Here is a 20,666-nt window from a genome sequence, read left to right as displayed (position 1 = left end):
GGGGGCAGGCCACACCTGGGGAGGTCTCGGCAGGACGGCCATTGGGCCCCAGAATGGAAATGGTAGGGGAGAGCTTCATGGGGACCCATGCTGGGGACTAGGGGACAAGAGTGACCCCAGTATTGGCTGAGTGTTGGTCTCTGCCCTATGAACCCCATAGTCCTCTCTGGGCCCCAGGTGGCTCTCAAGCTCTTCCCTGCATGTCTGTTGAGTGAGGACTTGAGTGAATACGGGCCCAACAGATGTTGGCAGGAGGGTTTTGTCCCAGCTGTAGGAGTTTGTCCCATGTAATGGCCCAGAAGCAAGGGAGGGAAGCCAAGGGTCCCCCAGTGAGACAGCACCTCCCCAGGTTCCTCATGGTCTGACTGGCACAGCTAAGGAGGAGGCAGGGCAGGAAGGCCATAGTCCCATTTTACAGGTGAGGCAACCAAGGCAACCCCAGCCAAGGTCTTGATTCCCCTCAGTGGAGGTGAGTGTGGGGGAGGATGGCAGAGCCAGCTGGGGCTGGACCACAGCCTGGACTGGGGGGTGGGGGCAAGGCAGCTGATGAGGTTGGAAATCAGGACGGGGAGGTTCCCAATTTGAACATTCTCACGTGCCTCTTACCATGAGGTCTCAGGTTTCTCTCTCATGTTGGAGTCCCAGCCCCTCCCAGCATGCCCTATTCTGCCTCCCTGTGCCTGGAGACAGGGGCCCACTGGACATCAGGGGAAACGGGGAGCAGGGGATCCAAGCTGGCTGAATGGGGCCGGCAACAAGCTGGGGAGGCTGCCAGGCAGTGGAGGCTGGTACCTTGGGCTCTGCTCCTGGGATGGAGGAGCTGGCCAAGTGCCTGTGCAGGCTCCCACTTCCCACCTGCCCTTCCCTCCGGCCTCTGCTCCCACTGGCCTCCACCCTGGGGGCCAGCAACACCCCCTCTCTGCCCCACCCCACCCCACCGTGACCCTGCTGGTCCCAGGAGGTTTGAGAATGCAAGGTTCCTGCAAACCCTTGGCCACCAACACCCTGGCCTCTGAGCAGCTGGTCCTGCTGTGCACAGGACTGGGGTTACTCCACTCCTGTGCAGATTCAAGGGTCTGAAGGTGGACTGGGGCTGGATGGATGTGAGGTCGTTTCCAATTTGGAATCACCACAACATGGATCTGTGGGGTGGGAGAAAGATGAAATCCCAGCGCAAGGGTCTGAGATTCCAGGTTAGTCAGGGATGCAGGTGACTCCTCTCTTTGCTCAGGGCAGTTGGGGAGGGGGAAGGACCTGACCAGGCACCAGAGCTGAGGAGTTCTTGGAGGGATCACTGGAATTGGGGCTGACTTCTTAGAGGCATCTTTGAGCTGAGGTACCAGCCCTCCACCCCCAGCAGCGCAGGACCAGACTTAGGGAGGGAGAGCAAGGCTGTGGACCGGACTGGCAGGCGTGTCCCTGAGGTCCCTGGTATGAGGCCGAATTTTCTCCTTGAGAAAGTGGGGATCCATGGAAAGATTTGAGGAGAAGCAGGCACAGGACGCTTCCCGGGATGACACAGGGGTACCGACCCGCTCAGCTCCGATGATGAGGGACAGCAGGGCTCCGGGAGGACCCAAGCGGCAGGGGCAGCCTGGGGCTTCTTGGAGGAGGGGAGGGAGTGTGGCTCTGGGACCCAGGGGTGAGAGAATTATCGAAGGGGAGGGGGTGTGGTCCGGAGGGAAGTGGCCTGAACGGACGCGAGAGCTGGGAGGGCACGCCGGGGCGGGAGGCGGGCATCAGCCGGACTTGTGGGCTGGCTGCCCTGGCGGGGCGACCTGGCCTCGGTTTCCCCACGCGGCGGGGCGGAGCGAGAACCGCGCGGGTCTGGAAGACGCCCTGCAGGGGGCGCCCGCGGGCGGCGCGGCCGGAGCTGGAGACCCAGCGGCCGCCGAGACGGCGGGAGCCGGCGCGCTAGCAGCAGGTCAGTGGGGTCCCGCGTCCGGGGTCCCCAGGGTCCCGGGCGGGCGGCCGGGCAGCGTGGGGCCGTCGGAGGCTGCTGGACTGGGAGGGCGGGAGGCGCGGGTCCCCTCCTCAGGTGCCCCGCCGCTCCGTCTCTTCCCGCCGACCTGAGAGCGAGTTCGTGGGCCGGGGTCCGAGCCCTGCCCGCGGCGGCGGCGGGAACAGCGGGTGCAGGGGCGGCTCGAGCGCGGCTGTCGCCCTAAGCCCGGTCGGGGGACGGTGCGCAGACCCTCTGGGCCACCCTGAAATGGACCGGAAGGTGCGCAGGGTAAGCGGGGCGGGGAAGGGGCGAGAGAGCGCGGCCCCAGCGGCAGGGGCGGGAACCTCGCCGGTGCGTTCTGGGCCACGGGCCGCCCGGGTACTCTATGAGCCCTCGGGGCGCGCCCTGGCCTGGCTGGGCTCGAGGCACAGAGGCCGGCCTGAGCAGGGCAGGCCGGACCCCGCAGACGAGAACTTCCACAGGTGGAGCTGCCGAACGTCCAGGTGTTCCCGGGAGGCTGGGTGAGCAGACGGCGTCCGAGCGCCTGGGGCGCAGCGAGAAGGGGAGAGTCGAACGCCGGCCGAGCGCGGGCGCGTCCAGTGGGCATTGGTGGCGGGAACCGGACTTAGGGGTCCCAGGAGAGGCCGGGGTTGGGGGCGCGCCTCGGACTGTCCTGGCCGTCCGCCGGGCTGCCCTGAGCCGACGTAGGAATTGCGGGAATGGTGGCGGCGCTCGAGGGACTTGGCGCGGGATGCCCAGGGGATCAAGGAGGGGCCGGGGCCAGCGGAGCAGAGATGTCTGCGTTGCGGGCGCGGCCACCGCGCTTTAGACTTCAATTTCCCCGACTGTACAATGGGAGGAAGGCGGAGGCCGAGGGCTCCGCAGGGGAGAAAAGAGAAGAGAGAAGTCCCCACCCCCTTTTCTCTGGACTGGAGCTGACCCCTGGGGGAGGACTAGGGCGGCCCCTTGTGCCGGTTCTCCCTCCCCATCTCAGGCGGCACCTAGGCCCGCTTCCACCCACAGGCCTGTGCTCCTTTCCCACCTGGAGCTCAGGCTGCCCTCTCCTTGGCCTCTGCTATCCAGCTTGCATAGACTCCCAGCCTCTGCACCCTCAGAAGACAATCCATGTCACCTCTATGCCGCTAGGGCTGCGCCTGCGTGTCCTGGCCCTGGGGCCCATGATGGAGAGTTCTTGGGAGCACAGTGGGCTAGGGAGGCTGTGTGGCATCAGGGGCTGCCTCCTTAGTCCTGCGGGGTCTGGTGCTAGATGCCTTGGATGGGCTGGAAAGGCTCTGCCCTATGGGCCAGGCCCCCTCCCAGGTTCTGGTCCATGGCGGGAGCTCCTCGCTGAGGCTTGTCCACACCTCCTTGCTCTACCCTTGCCCTTTAGTGTTTCCCTGGCTCTCCCAGGTCCTGGTGTCTCTTGGGCCACTGCCCCTCCCTCCCTATCCCCTCATTGCAGACCAGATTCTGGGCTAAGCTGGCTTCTCTGTTCACCGCCTCAGGGAGGCTGAGGGCAGCCCAGACATGGCTGGCAGGAGACAGGCTTTGGGCCAGGTGGGTTTTGGTGGACGTGTGTGTTGCCTTCCTCACACTGGCCTGGGAAGTGCAGGTCTCTGACCACACACTGGTCCTGCCCCCAGGGATCCACAGCCTAAGAGGGCAATGGCTGGCTTCAGAGGCAACCCAACGGACCAGAGACTTCCATGCCCAAACCTGGGTTCTAGTCTTGATTCACTTGCTGAGCAGCCCTGGTCACTGCCCCAGCAAACCTGCCTTCTCATCTGTAAAATAAGCATGATGGTGCAAGCAATGCTTACCGAGGGTTGTGGTGGAGAGTAAATGAGAGACAGGCATTGGTTGTGGGGGACAGATTGGGATCTGTGCTTGAGCTTGGGAACCTGGGAGGGAGGCTGTTAGCCTTATGGGGTTGCGGGGGGGGGACACCACAAGAGATCGCTGTTGGCCGAGGGACATGTGGACTGGAGTTGGATTGGGAGCAAGCACCTGGCATCACACCCTGCAAAATGTAGGGCCTCTAGGTCTGCTGTGTAGGACCACAGCGCCTGGTGGCCCTTAGCAGTGACCTGAAATCCCTCAGCAACTCCTGCTCCCATTTAACCTGCCTGACTCCTGAGCCACCTGACTCTGAGTGAGCAGGAACTGCCACCCCAAGTGTCTTGTGGGGGTCAGTCCTGTCTGCTGAAAGATGTGTATACATGAGAGCCAGGGCGAGCACAGCCTGAGGGAAGGCAAGGGCTTGAAGGATGGGCTGAGAAGAAGTTTTGGTGTGTGTGTCAGGGGACCCTGAGGAGATCACTGGTGTCAGGTGCTAAGTTGACAAAAGGATGAGCTCCGGCCCCTAGGGAAGGATCTGGGCCTGGGAAATGTTGGCGGCCACAGAAGGGAGGGTTTGCCCCATGGTCTGGAGGCTGAAGGGAGCAGTGGGAGTGCGGTGCTAAGGGTGGGCCCCTGGAAGTCTGTGCTGGGCCCAGATGGGGGAAGGGAAGTGAGGAATGGCAGGAGTTCAGAGCTGGGATGCAGGGAGCCCTCCCAAGAGACTGCTCACCTCCTGGACAGGGCTGGGAGCTCTGGGTGGTGGGAAGGAGCAGTTTAGTGGCCGAGGTCCCCCAGCCCTTGCCCACAGAATCATGCAAGGGGCCCCTAGAGTGTGGAAGCCATGGGATCCTGACTCCTGATGGGGACTGGAGAAGCTCAGCTGCCCTCACTCTAGCTGGGGGAGCAGAATGGTGGATGGGGGAGATGGGGGAGGGAAGGCAGGAGGCTTCAGCTTTCCAGGACCCCCGCAGGCCTTCTCTGGCATGCCTCTGGGCCTTGCACAGACTGTTGCCTTTGCCTGGAATCTCCTTTCCTCTCTTCCCTGACCCTTCAAATCCAGCATGAATGCCCCCTCCTCTGAGAGCCCTTCTAGACTCCTCTGGCCCACAACCCCTTCCATAGGACAAGCTTGTTTCAGAAGTTGCTGGGCAGGGTCTTTCTGCGGTTCCCACCTCTGTTGCTGCTCGCGTCAGCCCAGCTGTCACCTGGAAGAAAGGCTGCCTTGGTGCGCCATGGAGAGGCAGTCAGTGCCACTCTGGTGCCTCCCTGCTGTCAGGGTAGTGGTTTCTGCCCAGAGGCCCCCAGGGCTGGTATGTGTCTGCCCATCTGTCACAGAGCATTCACCTCTGGCCCCTCAGTGGCCTCTGCAAATCTTAAGCCGGGTACCAGAGGCCACTGAGTGACCAGGGAGCAGTGGCAGGGCTGTGCTGGAGTTGGTCTGGCTGACCCTCTTGCTCTCTCCTTTCAGCCTCCAGGGCTGCATCATCACATCTTCATCCCAGGGACCCCAGAAGTGGGTCTGCCTGCCTCCCATCCTCAGCATACCCACCCTCTGAGAGCTCCTGAGGCTGTGCGCCTGGCACTGCCCCTTCAGCAGGCCAGCCTTCTGTCAGGGTCCCACCCCAGGCCCACTAGGGTCTATGTTCTCAGGGCCATTTAGAAAGCCCCCCCCCCCCATCTTGACCTCTTCAGGCATGGTAGTGCCTGTCGTCACGCCAGTAGAAGATTCACTTGAGAGGTGTGGGTGCTGAGCCATGTGGGTGAGGAGGTTGTCTCACTGTGGCCTGCTGTGGCAGAGGGGCCACAGTGCAGAGGGGAAGACTCTTGCTCAGGGTCTCAGGGAGTGTGGGATGGAGCAGGAGTGGGACCCCATCTGGGTTCCTTGCAACACAGGGTGGGCACGTAGCACTTCGCATGTGGAGTGGCCCCTTGGAGCGGGGAGTCAGGTGAGGCAGCCCATGGGGGTGAGTGGCCATGTCAGGCTGGGAAGAGGCAGGGCCTGTGGCCTCTCTGGCATCTGGCCTGGACACAAGGGGGTGGAAGGGGGATTCTGGGCCCCCAGCAGGGAGAAAGGCCCTGCAGCTCCAGGCGTTGCTGATGTGGAGGCTGCTCTGGGGGCTGGGCTCAGTGCAGGGAGCAGGCTCTCAGCCCCAGGCCTGCCCACATCCTGCCCCCAGGCTCTGAAAGCAGCAGCTGCACACCCCAGGGGCCGGGGGAAGGGACACCACTGGTGCCTGCCAGGGTACCTGGGGCCCAGCCCTCACAAGGTTCCTGAAGTTGGAGCTGCTAGCAACCCTGCAGGGAGGGAGAGAGGGAGGGAAGAGGTGCCATGACACAGAGGATGCTCACCTCCAGGCAACACTGGAGGTGGCCCTGCTCTCATTGATGGGTTTGGAGAGGGGCCTGGCCGGTCCCAGGGTCCTGGGGTTTGGGAGTCTTGTGCCCAGGCCTGGGCCACTCTAAAGGCCACTGGAGGGCTTGTGGTTGGGGCAGAGCTGAGCTGCCTGTGCAGCTATTTCTCCTTTGCTTGTTGACCTCCCCACTCTCCCACTGAGGTGCTGCTGCTCAGTCTACCTTCCATTTCTTTCAACTACCTGCTCTGAGGTTTGGGTGAGAATTCCACAGTGCGGTCTTCAGATCCCCAACTGTCTCCTCAAACTGTATGCACGTGACAACACATCAATTGTGTTCTCCTCAATCCTGTTTTTCATTTCCAGGATTTTTATATTATTTCTCGTTCATATTTGCCTGTTCTTGTTTTGGTTCTGCCAATGATTCTCATTCTTGTTTATGGATACTACTCCTTTATCTCTTTGAAGGTCCTAAATGTCTTTGAAAATTATTAGATTACTATATTATCTTCATCTCTGGAATGAATTAATCTCTGTATTTTGGCTGCTGTTGCTTATCTTTCTTACCCTTAATTTTCCTCCTGTGCTTTGAAATTGTGGTTTGCAGGCTCATCTTAGTGGGAACTGAGGTCTTGGAAGTGGGGAGTGACCTGCACACCTAGGTAGTAGCCAGCTCAGGACAGTCTCCTGGGACAACTCTGCCTTACGGCCCCCCCACTGTGGGCTCAGGCTCAGCAGCAGGTGGCACAAAGCTCCCTGTGCTGTAGCAGCTGGGATGCTGCCTAGCACAGAGTAGGTACTTGGAAACATCTGCTGTGAGAAAGTAGTGGAGGAGTCTCAGGCTGGGATTCTGGAGCCCAGGAACAGGCCCAGTGTGGCTGCAACAGGCCCAAGGCGCTAGGCTGGCCTTGGTACATTGCCCTTAGCTGCACTCAGGAGCTGGTGTGCAGGGTCCTGCCTGGAAGTTGGCGGGCACTTCTATCCACCGGGCTCTTGGGGGTACAGCCACCATGTGGGCATGTGTACAGAAAGCCTTGTTAGTCTGATGTACAAGGAGCCAGGAAATGTGCAGGTTTGATTAAATGGAGTTTTAATTAAAGTGGCCAGACTGGTGAGGGTAAGGAGAAAGGCGGGAAGCAGCAGCAGTTTTGAGTCTAACTGCCGGGGAATCCTGTGGGGTTGTCCTTTTGAGGCTTATCATGCACCTTCCCCAGCATGTAACTCTGATCTGTATGGGATGGCTTCTGCCCTCTGCCCTGTCCCCAATAAGAGACAATCACAAGGAAATATTACATCATTAATATTTCATTTCCCCTCTTGGCTAGCAACAGATGACTCAAGGATTAATTAGAGCCACCAGAGAAGAACAGGAAATTGCCAGATCCTGGCCCCGCCCCCAGCCCCCTCCCCCTGGGCCTCCAACCTTCCTGTCACTCTTGCTCTAGGAGGCCTCTGAAGGGAGGAAAGCAGAGAGGGGCCAGGAGGCCCTAGGAAATCTTGCTGCTGCTGTTTTTCATGGGCATTCCCCCAGCTCTGTTCCACCCTTTTATGCTCATGGTAAAGCTGGGAGGGCATTAGCCTCTTTGAGCCTTAGCTTCCTCATCTGTAGAGTGAAGTTCATGGGGCCAGCCAGTGAGAACACAGATGACCCACAGGCCTCTGCACCCTCATTTCCTGAGCTCCCAAGCAGGCCGTACAACTATTGTAGAGGGTCTGGAGTGGAGTCCAGGCAGGTGGGCCCTGGGAGAGCACAGGGCTTGGTGGCTCAGTGGTGGCTGGAGCCTGGTTTTCCCCAGCTGTGTACGTTGATTCCCAGTTCCTGTCAGTGACTCATTAGTACCTTAAAACAGGCCATCATGGGAGCATTTTACTACAAAACTCTGGCAAAGGCCCCAAGTTAGGGCACCCCCAACCCTGGGCTGACTTGCGGTCTGACAGCTGGGAAGCTCCAACCTCCTCCCAGCTACCTCCGTGCCCTGCTGACCCCACGGTGCCCTGGGCTCCACTGATGTGCTCTGCTTGGGGCTGGGAGATTCTAGTCTGGCAAATAACCAGGTTGCCTGTGTGGCCAGGCAAGCTTCAACCCGGGATGTGCTGGCAGCTGCTGGAGGGCCTGCAGGAAAGCTGTAGAAGGCTGATGGGGAGCCCAGTGTGCAGGGAGGCAGCCTTCCAGACCCAGCTGGCAGGGGTGTGTCTGGCTCCTTGCAGGGCTGACCTGGGCTGGAGGGTCTGTTGTATCCAGTGAGACTGGGAAGGTACCCAAGGCTTGCTGGACAGTAGGAAGGTGCCTTCAGCTTAGTCAGGAAGGGTGCTGGTACCAGGTGCTGTGAGGCCTGAGAGCCCACAGTACAGAAGGTGATGGGGAAGCCCCAAGGATTTAGGGGTCCCGAGTCTGCCAGGAGAACCTCACCAAACAGAGGGCTTGGGTTAGGGTCCCCAAACACCCTTCTATGCTGGGCATCCCAGCCCACATGGAGTCAGCCCAACATCCAGGGCAGATGCTAATGATGTGACCCCATCAGTAGGGCTCCAGGCAGTGGGGCCAGACAGCCCATGTTCAGCTCCACAAAAATGTGGTACTTGTCTGGGTCAGGTGGATCACTGGTGGCCCCACCTTATCTGACCCTGGGAAGAACCCTCTGAATCTGGATGATGGCCTAGGGCCAAGTCAGGTTTCTAGCCTGGGCTGGTTGGACTGGCAGAGGCTATGTCTCTGTCAATGCAGATTCCCCAGGAGAGGCTGAGGCCAGGGTAAGAAGGATGGCAGGGGGTTGTCAGGAGGCCAGGAAGGTGGATGGATGGCTCACTGGTGGTAAGAGGCAGGGTCCCTGGGGCTTGCTGGGCCTGACTGGACAGTGGCCCGCTGCTGGTGGTGCTGAACCTGGGAGGCCCCCAGATGGGAGGCAGCTCTGGGGGCTGTCACTTCACTCCTGCAGAACGAGGACGAGACACTGGACACATAGCCTCTGCAGTCAGAGTGCCCCTGGTGAATGCTACTCTGGGCTGCAGGCCGGGAGCACCAAGGGACACTGTGTGGCCAGAGTTGGCACCAGGAGACTTGGTCTGCCCTACCTCCGCCAGTGACATGCTTTGTAAGTAGCTGGCTGGCAAATGCCCTGTGCACAGCAGGGGCTCGGTGAGACTTGTCCATGGCCCCTTGGAGGCAGGCTCCTGCCAGGCCTGGGAGAAGCCGTGGGCTGCAGGAACCCCTTGGGTTCTCAGGAGCTCGGCCTCCTCTTCTCTCTCCGGCTTCCTGGGGCTGGGCACTCCCCTCCAAGCCTCCCAGTGGGCATGGGGGACGCCTCTCTGTTGTACCTCTCCGTGCCCACCCAGCTCCTGCCACCTGAGGTAGATTGGAGTTAGAAGGAAACTTGGGGTCATCTATTACAGCTCTAAATCACCTCCTGGACAGGGTTGGGGGAGCCTGGCCCTTGGAATACAGGCAGGGACAATAAGCAAACTTCTCCCAAGGTTGCCAGTCCTCTTGATCCCTCGTATCCTGGAAGAGAGAGGGGGAATGCAACCCCGAGCCCACATGTGAGCCTGAAAGGCAGCTTCAGGCTTTTTGTTCCCAGGCAGGCGGCAGCCACTCTCCATGTGCACCTGGACCATGAAAGCCCAGGACTGCAGGAGGGGGTGGATTTGGCATGGAGGACACTGCTGGGCAGCACAAGTGAGTGTGACAAGGGGGAGGTAGAGGTGATGGGGAGAGGCCCCTGGACTGGCAGGGGCGATGGAGACTGTTTCACAAGCTCAAGGGGGATCCCTGGGGGTTTGGGCTAGAGAGACTAAGACTTCTGCTTCTACTGGGTGTCACTAATTCTTTACATTTCTATGATATTTTGACTGGGGGAGCCCTTTCAAATGTGTTCACTCCCTTCTCATAGAATCATGGGTGAGAGCTGAAATGGCCCCCAGAGGCTACTGGGGTCCAACCTCCCCACTGTATCAGTGGGGAAACTGAGGCCCAGAAAAGAGGAACATTGTTGCCCGCAGTCCCCAGGCAAGCCTGGCTGAGCGCACCAGCCAGGCAGAGAAGCAGGCTGGGGAGCAGGTGTGGGAGGAGGGAGTGAGGGGGGAGGCGAGGCAGCCGCCCCTCCTAGATGTGCAGTCAGCTGGCGGGGGCTGCTGAGGGGCGGGCTCCCTTTGTGCCTGCTCCAACACCCTGTGCAGCACCACCAGTGAGGGCAAGAAGGCTTACCTGCCAGCAGTGGGAGACAGGACCAGAAGGCCACCAGATCCTCCCAGATCAGAGCTCTGGGGTCTCTGGGCCTGTTCCTTATTCGGGCAGCATAGGTAGGTGCTGGTAGTCCCCGGGGAGCGCTCTCAGGGGGATGGAGCAGACTGAAGCTGGCTGAGAGAGAAGGTGGGTGGCCCTGGGAGATCCAGGGGTTAAGGAGGCCTTTCCAGGAGGGAGGGTCGTAGGGTAGTGGTGAGCTCAGGGATCCAGGAAACTGGCAGAGCTGCCACAGAAGGCTTGAGAAGCTGAGCCTGGGGGCCAACACAAGTGACTCAACTCTGAAAGTTCTCGGCTCCCTTGGAAGAAAAACAGACTGGGGTTGATCCCTGGCCCTCTGTTTCAGGTGGGAGAGGCAGGGCACGGTAGGTCGTCCTCAGGCTGATGCCCGGCCTGTGGGGAGGGTGTTGGGGAGCCGGGGCTGAGGGCTGCCCCTGGGAATCTTCAGCTGTGCCCCTGCCAGTGGTCCACCTCCTCACGCGGCTTCTCCCTTGGCAGGTACCACAGGAACTCTGAAGCTAAGCTGAGCCAAGATGCCGCCAGAGCCCCTGGAGAGGGCCTGGTTTCTGAAGACTTGGAGTTGGCTGTGAAAAGCCCTTGGGGGGCCCCCCCCAACGGCAGGGACGCTCCTGGCTCCTGTGAAGGGGCTCAGGGCCTGGGCAGGCCAGCTGTGCTGCAGCTATGGACCGTGAGCTGGCCTGGCCTGCGTCCTTGCTGACCCTGCCCATCTGCAGCTGTGCCCAACATGGGCTCCTCGGTGTACATCACGGTGGAGCTGGCCATTGCCGTGCTGGCCATCCTGGGCAATGTGCTGGTGTGCTGGGCTGTGTGGCTGAACAGCAATCTGCAGAACGTCACCAACTACTTTGTGGTATCCCTGGCGGCAGCCGACATCGCTGTGGGGGTCCTTGCCATCCCTTTTGCCATAACCATCAGCACGGGGTTCTGTGCCGCCTGCCACAGCTGCCTCTTCTTCGCCTGCTTCGTGCTAGTCCTCACGCAGAGTTCCATCTTCAGCCTCCTGGCCATCGCCATTGACCGCTACATCGCCATCCGCATCCCACTCCGGTGAGCCACGTTCTCTTCCCTGGTACACCTCATGCTGGGGGCCACATCTGTGAAAAAGCTCCCTGTGTCAGGGTCTGGTCTGTGCCAGGATCAGGGTGAACCAGGGGTCAGGGTGAACTTGGGGTCAGGACTTGGTCTGGGTTGTGTTGAGCTGAGGACAGGGCCATGGGGCTCAGTCTGGGGCTGCCCAGAGCTTGGCACATGGCCAGCACTTGTGCCACACCAGCTGATCCCTGTGGGCACAGGGCAGGCTGGTCCTTCCCAGGCTCCCCTGGGCTACATGGGTGAGGCTGCCATGTTTTGGCTGTTGGCAGATGTGTGCAGCCCAGGCCTGGGTGGGTGCATCTGGGTCGTTCTTCACACAGCATGACAGTGGGGCAGGGTGGGCACCACGGAAACGACAGGACCTGAGAGCTAGAAGCCCGCCCACCTACCCGCCTGCCTTCCTCCAGCTCCTCCAGGCCGCCCTGCAGCTTGCACATTGGGAAAATGACCCAGAGGGGAAGTGACTTGGTCAAATGCCTTCGTGAGTCACTTGGACCTCTATGCAAATTCTGTGCTGCTCAGTCACCAAGTGTTCATGGGGGACGGGAGCTGGCTGGTGGATGGGGGTTTTTATGGTGAAACTTTTGTGAAATGACTTCAGCCATGTATTGTGTAAACAAAGACTTTCCCTGAGGCTGAGTTCACTTAAAGACAGTCTCCACCTACCACCACCAACCCATGGACAGGGCTAGGAAGTGTGTCCCTCCCCACCTGGGGGCCGGCCTAGGGGCCTTCTGCCCCACCTCCTCGCCCCTCCACCCTGGAGCTGGGTTCCACAGCCTAGATGGCTGCAGGCCCTGAGGGAGGTCTCAGAGGATGGTGTGCCCCCATCCAGTGGCGAATTCTCTGAACCAGAGTAGTCCCACCAGCCCCATGCTGGGCTGAGGGTTCCCCAGCCAGGACAGGGAACAGGCTCAATGAGCAAATGGAAATATAGAGTGTCAAACCCAGGGGCACCCTTAGAGGTCATTTCCTCTCATCTTATGGATGGAAAAATGAGGCTTGGAGAAGGGAGTCAGCCCCCAGGGCTACGCAATGAGTTGATAGCACAGTCAGGACTGGGCATGGGAAGAAACATGACTGCCACCTTCGGTGACTTCAGTCTTTTGGGAGCTGGTCATAGGGTGGCCCCTGTCTCCCAGAACCTGGGCCACCTGGGCTGTAAGGGAAAAGCAGACAGACACCCTCATCATGCTGCTTAAATGAAGGAAGGAGCCTGGGCCCCGTGTGGCCCTCCCAGAATACTTTGTCTCGGGACAGCCTAGGACCCTTGTCAAAAGAAAAGGGGACTCTGGCTGGTCCTAATAGAGGACCAGCCTAAACGGGCAGAGCCAGAGTCCAGGCTCGACCAGGACACAGAGGCCTTAGGGCTCCCAGGCTGATTGATTGGTGTCCACTTCAGGGCCAGGCCAGTGTGGGCTGGGCTGGGCCGGCCCTGGCGGAATGTTCAGTGGGGAGCAGAGGTGTCGTTCTCAATTTCTTCCCTGATTCAAGGAGCAGTGGATTTGAGGGAGAGATCAGAGCTGCTGGTCTCAATCTAAAGGGCCTTCCTTGGCTTCTTTTTCTTGTCTGTTTTTCAAGAGTCAAAAGTCCCATCCTCCCTGATGCAAGAGGATGGGACATGCTGTGTGACTGTGGAAAGTCAGCTGCCTCTCTCTGGGCCCATTTTTCATCTATAAAAGGGGCCAGGTCTCTATCCCTCTGAGCTCACAAAGGTGTTCTGAGGGCCCAGTGAGTGGACTGGAGTGATGGGTCCCTGAGAAAGGATGGCAGGGTGGGGTGGATGGAGATTCAGGTCTTTCTGAAGCTGCTGGAGGTTCAGAGCCATGGACCTGCCCCCCTCCCCCAACCCCATCTGCCTGCCCAACTCCCACAGTCTTCCAGAGCAGGACCTAGTTCCACCCAGACCTTGGCCATTTGAGCTCCACTTGATAGGGCTTAGAAGGGTCAGCCTGGCTGTCTTGGGTCAGGGAGCCAATGGGATGACGGTGGTGATGATGCTCAACCCCCCTTGGGGCAGAGAGCTCCACGTTTGCCAGAGGATGTTGGCTCAGCGTCTCCTTTGATCTTCTCGGCCGGCATTGTGGCCGGGCGGATGTTATGACCCTCCTGTTACTCGTGGGGAGGCCAGAGCCAGAGAAGGAAAAGTGTCTCCGGACGCGGGGACTCCAGGGCCCTTCACCCTGCTCCAGGTCCCCTTGGGTCCCTCCACTTTCCTCTTCCTCAAGGGTACTGGGCTGGCGAGGGCTGGGAGAACGAGGTGTGTAAAGTTGTCCGTGTGGGGCTCCTGAGAGCAAGCTGGGCATGAGTGGGGACTAGATGGAGGCAGATGGTAACCCGGGGCAGCTCTGGGACTGCTGCCTGGCTCAGGGTGCCCATTCCTGCCCCCCTTCCTCTGTCCCCTTCCAGCTGGAATCCAGTCTCTCCTGTGTGCTGTTTCCTGATCCACTCAGTAAGTCCATTTGGCTAACCTGAAGTCCAGCCTCTGACCGATGCTCTGGATGCCTAGCTCCAGGCCTGCACCGTTCACCATTAATTTCTTTTTCTTTTTTTTTAAAAGAATTCAGTTTCAGAAAAATCTTATGTGCTCCTTCCCAAGTGCACGGACCCTACTGGGCTAGGGCAGGGCCTGGACAGAGGCAGGGATGGGAGCTCTCCATGTCCCCAGAGGACAGAATTCCCAGGGTGACAAAGGCTTTCTTTTCCCAGGGGAATTCCACACCCCTTGTCTCCCATCTCTCACTTTAGCCCCTTCTGACTGCTCTCTCCCTTCGGGAAACAGGCCTTCTTATGGGGCAGCAGAGTCCTGTGTGGTGAACTGCCCCAGGGAACAAAACCTGAGTACCCTGGCTTCTAAGGGGGCAGGATTGGGAGAGAGGACTCCCTGCAGGAGATGACGCCATGGGTTGCTGGGGATGCGTTGGAATGGGCATTGGCGTGTGTGGGGGAAGGGGTAACAGAAGGGGGCCAAGCCTGGACAAAGGCCACAGGGAAGGAATAAGCATGTGGGCTCTGGGCCAGGGAGAGGTGACTGACAAAGAGGAGAACAAGCCTACAGGGAGGCTGTGAGGCTGGCTCAGGCCTTCCCATGCTTGGGAGGGAGTTTGGGTTTTAGCTGTAGGTCAGTGGCTCCTTTGGACAACTTAGGAAAGCTCCGCCTTCTCCTGACTGAAGGGCAAATGCACGGGAAGCCCTGACCTGAATTGTGGGGGGTACTATTGGCTCATAGGGTAAGCCCCCAATGTAAGTAATGGGGAGCCCCCAGGAAGGGGCAGCCTGTGAGCTGGAGGACACAGGGATGCAGAAACACCTCTAAACGCGGGGGCTGTGGTTCTGGCACCGGCTTCCTATGACACTTCTGGGCTCCCCAGAACAGCAGAGCATGACCCTGGATGGCCTTGGCACCCCCTCCACCAGGCAGGCAGTCTATGTCTGAGGCCCAGGAGGGCAAGATGTGACTGCCTTAGTCACAGACACAGCTCAGGGGATGGGAGATGCTGCTGGGCCAGGCTGTGGCTTGGCCATGGTTCCATCTGGGCCCTAATGTTGATCCAGTCCCCTGGGAGCCTGGGTCCAGGGCTCTCAGCCTAAGAGGCTTTCTTTCGAATAACAAAATTAATCTGTTTGGTATCTTTTTAAAATAAATAATACCTGCATGTATTACAACATCAAAAAAGAACAAAAGCATAAATGGTAAAGAATTGTCCCCCTTGCCCCACCTCAGCTCCCTTCCTGGAAGGCAGTGTTGGGAATCCTTCCAGACATCCTTTGCATACAGAGACAAGTGCTATCAATGTGTTTCTGTGTCTGTCCCCAGGACAGGAGGAGCTTTCTTTTCAGAATGCAGTGGCAGACTTCCTCTCCTAGGTTTCCTCATCTAAATGTAGACAAGTGGACAAAACAGGAATTTTCAAACCGTGTCCCCAGAAGCCTTCAGGCTGGGCCCTGGCTTCCCCCCCAGTTCATTCATTCAGTGAATATTATTAAGCCTCCTCTCTTCCTCGGCAGCTCCAATTCTGTGATTGCCTGGGAATGCAGGTGAGAAGGGTTGCTGCTGGAGAACAATTTGAAAATCCCCAAAGCAGGTGGCCTCCAGGATCTTCTACACCATCCCTATTACTGCTTGCTTCTGCCTGACTGCCTCAAATGACAGGAGCTTCACCACTGCCTGAGGCAGTCCATTTCTCCTGTGAATAGCTCATTTACCCTGAGCCACAATCCATCTCCCTATAATTTTCACCCAACAATTCTACAATCTGCCCTCATGGGACAGTGCTCACAAGCCCCAGATTCTTAGTCCCATTTTACAGATAGGGAAACTGAGGCTCAGAGAGGCAGTGACAACATGGCTAAACAAGAATGCACCATCGCTAGAACCCAGAGGGAATATGCTTTTCTTCAGAAAAATATCAACATTAAAATAGCCTCCTGGGACTTCCCTGGTGCCCAGCGGTTAAGACTCCGAGCTCACAATGCAGGGGGCCCAGGTTCGATCCCTGGTCAGGGAACGAGATCCCACATGCCACAACTAAGAGCCCGCGTGCCACGATGAAGATGCCACATGCCGCAACTAAGACCCAGTGCAGCCAAATACATAAATAAATATTTAAAAAATTAAAATAGCCTCTTATTCAATCAGATCATATAAATTACTATTTGTAGAGTACTAAAAACAGTGCCTGGCACAGAGCAAGTGCTAGATAAGTAATAAATGGAAAAAAAAAAAAACTGTGACCTCACGTTTGAAGCTCCAGAACAGGAGATAGGGCAGTATAGGCTCTCTGTGGCTTGACAGAAATGGGCAAGTCCATGACCCTCTTCCTGCTGCAGGCACCCAAGCCCCCAGTGAATGGGGCGGCAGAGCTCCGGAGAACGGTCCTACTAGGTTACTGTTTGGGTTCAGAAATGAGGAAGTTACCTTGGCCCGAGTTGCCTCTGGATTCCTGGAATGTCCAGGCAAGTCCATTCCTCTCCTTGGGCCTCAGTTTCTCTACCTATAAAACGAGAGGGTTGGAATAGACTAGAGGTCAGAGGCCACTGTGTTTTTTTTTTCCCTTAATTTGAATCAGTTGACAAAATTTAAACCATGGGAGGTTTTACCCAGAAAAATCAGCTCCCAGACCCTCCTGAGATCTGGCAGCACTGGGCAAGTTTGCATGGTGGGGGTGGGGGAGGGGGTGGCTGAGTGGTATCAGCTGCCTCCTGCACATAGGGTAAATACCCACCAGCCTGCCTGCCTCACACATTTGTAACCTCTAGGCCCCTGTGTTTGCTACCCCATGGACTAGTTTCTATGGATACTTCCAGCTCCAGAATTAAGCATGTTTTTCCTTGACACCTACTATGTCCTGTCTCAGTGATGGTAATGCAGTGATGGATATAGGGACCCAAGGGGCCCCCAGCCTTGGGAGCCCAGATTGGGTAGGGATTAGTTGAGCTTGGGTAGTAAACTTCTCTGAGATCTATCTAACCTGAACTTAGAAAGGATGGGTAGGGTTTACTAGGTACAGAGGAAGGCAGTCTGGTGTTGCCAGAATCAAAACCGTTAAATGCAAAGTCATCCCTCAGAGATAACTGAGGTCATCTTCCTCAGTCAGGGAGAAGACTTTTTGATTGCCCTTTCTTTTAATAAAATCGATACCACCCTTTTTTGTTGGCCTGAGGTCAGCTTCTGAGCCAGCAGATCAGGCCACTCCCCGAGTCTGGAACTGAGTCTGGTGCTCTAGAGTGCTGAGTGATTTGCGCAGACTACCTCTCCTCTCTGGACCTTTGAATCTCATGCAACTCTTACCTCTTGAATGTTAAGGCTTATATAAATGTTAAGACATACTGATCTCATCTCTCTCCAGAGGGCTGTGGGTGAATTTGGAAGGGAGAGGGGGTATCTCATTTGGCCCGGGACCTCCACCCCTCCTTTTCCCACCTGTACCACCTCTCCTTAGGGGCTTCTGGAGACCCTAAGTCAAGTGGGGAAGGAAGAGCATAAGCACAAGAGATGTGAACCACCTACAGGTTTGATCTGGCTGGTTTGGTTCCCAGCCAGCGAGTACCCTCCTGACCCGTTCCCACTCTAAATAAAGGGACACCCACTGTAGCATCGACTGAGATCAACATGGAGGTTATAACTTCTCCCCTCCTCACCCCCCCCAGAATCACTTATTAATTCCTTCAAACCAAACTAATTAAGTCCCAGGACTACTCGTAATACTATTCAAAAATCATCTGGACGTCCGTGCAGTGGTCTCCCTTTCCAGGGTGCCTGCTCTCCTGTTACCTCCTGTGAGAAAAGGCCAGGCTTGGCCCTCCTCTGAACAGAAGAGGATACTGAGGCTAGGAGGCAGGAAGTGACTGGTCCAAGACCTCACAGCCAGTGGATGAGGTACAGGTTGCTGCTCTGGGTTTCTGACTCTTGGCCCTTCCCAGCCCTGGTTTCCCAGGCCTCTGACGCTGGTCTCCTCTCCCCAGGTACAATGGCTTGGTGACAGGCACGAGGGCCAAGGGCATCATTGCAGTCTGCTGGGTGCTATCGTTTGCCATCGGCCTGACTCCCATGCTAGGCTGGAACAACTGCAGTCAGCAGGAGGGCAGAAACCACTCGCAGGGCTGCAGGGTGGGCCAGGTGGCCTGTCTCTTTGAGGACGTGGTCCCCATGAACTACATGGTGTACTACAACTTCTTTGCTTGTGTCCTGGTGCCCCTGCTGCTCATGCTGGGTGTCTACTTGCGGATCTTCCTGGCAGCCCGGCGACAGTTGAAGCAGATGGAGAGCCAGCCTCTGCCGGGGGAGCGAGCCCGGTCCACGCTGCAGAAGGAGGTCCACGCTGCCAAGTCGCTGGCCATCATTGTGGGGCTCTTCGCCCTCTGCTGGCTGCCCCTGCACATCATCAACTGCTTCACCTTCTTCTGTCCCAAGTGCAGCCACGCCCCACCCTGGCTCATGTACCTGACCATCATCCTCTCCCACACCAATTCCGTGGTGAATCCCTTCATCTATGCCTACCGCATCCGCGAGTTCCGCCAGACCTTCCGCAAGATCATTCGCAGCCACATCCTGAGGCAGCGGGAGCCCTTCAAAGCAGGTGGCACCAGTGCCCGGGCCCTGGCAGCTCACAGTAGCGACGCGGAGCAGATCAGCCTCCGCCTCAATGGCCACCCTCCCGGGGTGTGGGCCAACGGCAGTGCCCCCCAGCCTGAGCGGCGACCCAATGGCTACACCCTGGGGCTGTTGAGTGGAGGGAGTGCCCGTGAGTCCCACGGGGACATGGGCCTCCCAGACGTGGAGCTCCTCAGACAGGAGCTCAAGGGAGAGCACCCAGAGTCCCTGGGCCTCGAGGGTCCCCAAGCCCAGGATGGAGCAGGAGTGTCCTGATGAACCACTGAGTCTGCCCCTTCCTAAGGGAAGGAAATCTTTCTCTTCCTGGTTGGTGGAACCAGTCACGTTGAGAGAAGAGTGCATGTGCCGGAGACCCTTCTCATGGCCGGTTTCCACTTTGGACTGAGGAGGGAGCCCCGGCTGGAGCAGCATGAGGCCCAGAAGGAAGGGTTTGGAGTCCGAGGAAGTGGACGTTTCATGCTGGGAGGCCCTGCATCAGGCCAGAGCCCCAGCACGAGAGCATCTTGGCTGGCCAGGGCTGGTCCCCAACTCCAGAAGCACCTAGAAGTGCCACCTTGTCTCCGCAGAGCAGCTGTGGCAGAGCAGGTTGGCTGGCCTGAGGCTGGGGAGTGGTTCCAAAAGGCCCCCCTGCCACACACACACCACCCTCCCCAGACTTTCCAAGGATTCAGGAGCTATTGTGCTCAGAGGTGGCGTTTGACTATTTTTTCCAGGAGAAAATGTAAGTGTGAGGAAACCCTTTTAATCTTCCCTCCCTGGTTGCTGGCTCTGTTTCAGCCCTGCTGCTAACCTGGCACCAGGAGTTGGCCCAGGGAGACCCAGGCAGCCCTCTCCCGCTGCCATGAGCTGCCATGCACATCTCCTTCGAGGACAGCGAGTTGTAATGGAGCCGTGCCAGAGCGTGGGCGCAGGGGAGGATGTCGGGGCTGGCCAGGAGGGGTTAGCCTGGGGAGCTCAGAGCTGCCCAGGTAGAGGCCCTATCTAACTGCCTTTCCTTCTGAAGGGAATGTTTTTTTTTTCTGAGATACAATAAAAATGAGCCACGTTGTGTTTTAAGCTTGTCCAATTAGAATGGTGTCTGAGTTCCTTTCCCTACTCCACAACCAGGCCTGGCACACACATATGGGTATGTGTTGCAGGTGTGAGAGAGTGTGCACATATGTGCAGACAGCCTGCCTGCCTGGGGCTGTGATGGGGCTCCCAGGCTCCCATCTTCCTAGGGAAGAGGCTGCCTGGATGCACCAAAATGCAAATGCCCATGTGCAGCCCCAAACCTGCATTCCTGTGAGAAGAGGATGTGAAAGGAGGGGGCCCTTTCTCTAGCTGCTCTCCCTCCAGAAGCCACAGACCCATCCAGCCCTAGGCATTCCCTCAGTGTGGGGACCAGGCTCCTCCCTCCCTCATTACCTTCCTAATGTCCTTTGTAGGTCTCCTTCTATGTTACCTTCTCAGAGCTGTTTCCTTCACTCCCCACTGCCCTGCTCCACCCCTCAGCTGAGAGGGGATCTAAAAATGATGAGGGGGTGGGGTGGGGGGCTAAACTGCCTTCCCCTGGAGTCATCCCTCCTCCTACTCAAACAAAGAAACGTACAAGGAACGGGTGTTTCCTGCTCTAACGCTGTCTCTGGGGCCCCCTGCCTAAGGAGGGGGTGCCACCCTTCTGTGCTGGAGAAGTCTGAGGCCCAGGGGAAGTGAGCAGCGTGCCCCAGCCGCAGGGCCAGTCTTGGTCTGAAGTCTCGTAGGCACACTCAGGGCGAAGACGGGCAGGAATGTTAGAACTTCACAGGTAATCCTCACGCAGCCCTGGGAGCCCCATTTTATAGATGACTAAACAACAGAGAGACTAAACCACCTCTCCTGAACAGAGAGGTTAAGTACTTGCCCCAGTCACACAGCTAGTAAATGGCAGAAGTGAACTTAAAACCCAAGGTTTATCTGACCAAAAAATCCATGATTTTTTTTCCCATTAACTTAACGATGAACTATTTCAACCAAACCGAAAAATATGAAATAATACCATGTTCCCACTACTCTGCTCAAGAAACGAAACATGACAACCAACCCCTCCCC

At 57.8% G+C, this 20,666-nt stretch overlaps 1 protein-coding gene across 4 annotated transcripts; it reads left to right on the top strand.

The window, feature by feature from the left end:
- Positions 1-1,851: 1,851 nt before the first annotated feature.
- Positions 1,852-19,662, top strand: ADORA2A (adenosine A2a receptor). Of its 4 annotated transcripts, XM_032603349.1 has the most exons (4): positions 1,902-1,924; positions 9,708-9,805; positions 10,868-11,437; positions 17,948-19,662. In XM_032603349.1, exons 3-4 carry the CDS (start codon positions 11,115-11,117, stop codon positions 18,849-18,851), a joined length of 1,227 nt encoding a protein of 408 aa, XP_032459240.1. In that variant the 5' UTR covers positions 1,902-1,924; positions 9,708-9,805; positions 10,868-11,114; the 3' UTR covers positions 18,852-19,662. The 4 variants fall into 4 exon arrangements, with proteins under 4 accessions (XP_032459239.1, XP_032459240.1, XP_032459238.1 ...); XM_032603348.1 differs by lacking the exon at positions 9,708-9,805 and having other exon boundaries at positions 1,852-1,924; XM_032603347.1 differs by lacking the exons at positions 1,902-1,924; positions 9,708-9,805 and adding an exon at positions 2,286-2,463.
- The last annotated feature ends 1,004 nt before the right edge of the window (positions 19,663-20,666 follow it).

Source organism: Phocoena sinus, chromosome 14, assembly GCF_008692025.1.
Source record: "Phocoena sinus isolate mPhoSin1 chromosome 14, mPhoSin1.pri, whole genome shotgun sequence".
Taxonomy (NCBI): domain Eukaryota; kingdom Metazoa; phylum Chordata; class Mammalia; order Artiodactyla; family Phocoenidae; genus Phocoena; species Phocoena sinus.
This window is presented reverse-complemented; position numbering and strand designations above follow the sequence as displayed.

Coding starts and splice junctions, on each gene's coding strand:
- ADORA2A (XM_032603348.1), top strand. CDS start 11,115: ATGGGCTCCTCGGTGTACATCACGGTGGAGCTGGCCATTGCCGTGCTG. Junction 11,438..17,947: donor GCCATCCGCATCCCACTCCG/GTGAGCCACGTT, acceptor TCCTCTCCCCAG/GTACAATGGCTTGGTGACAG.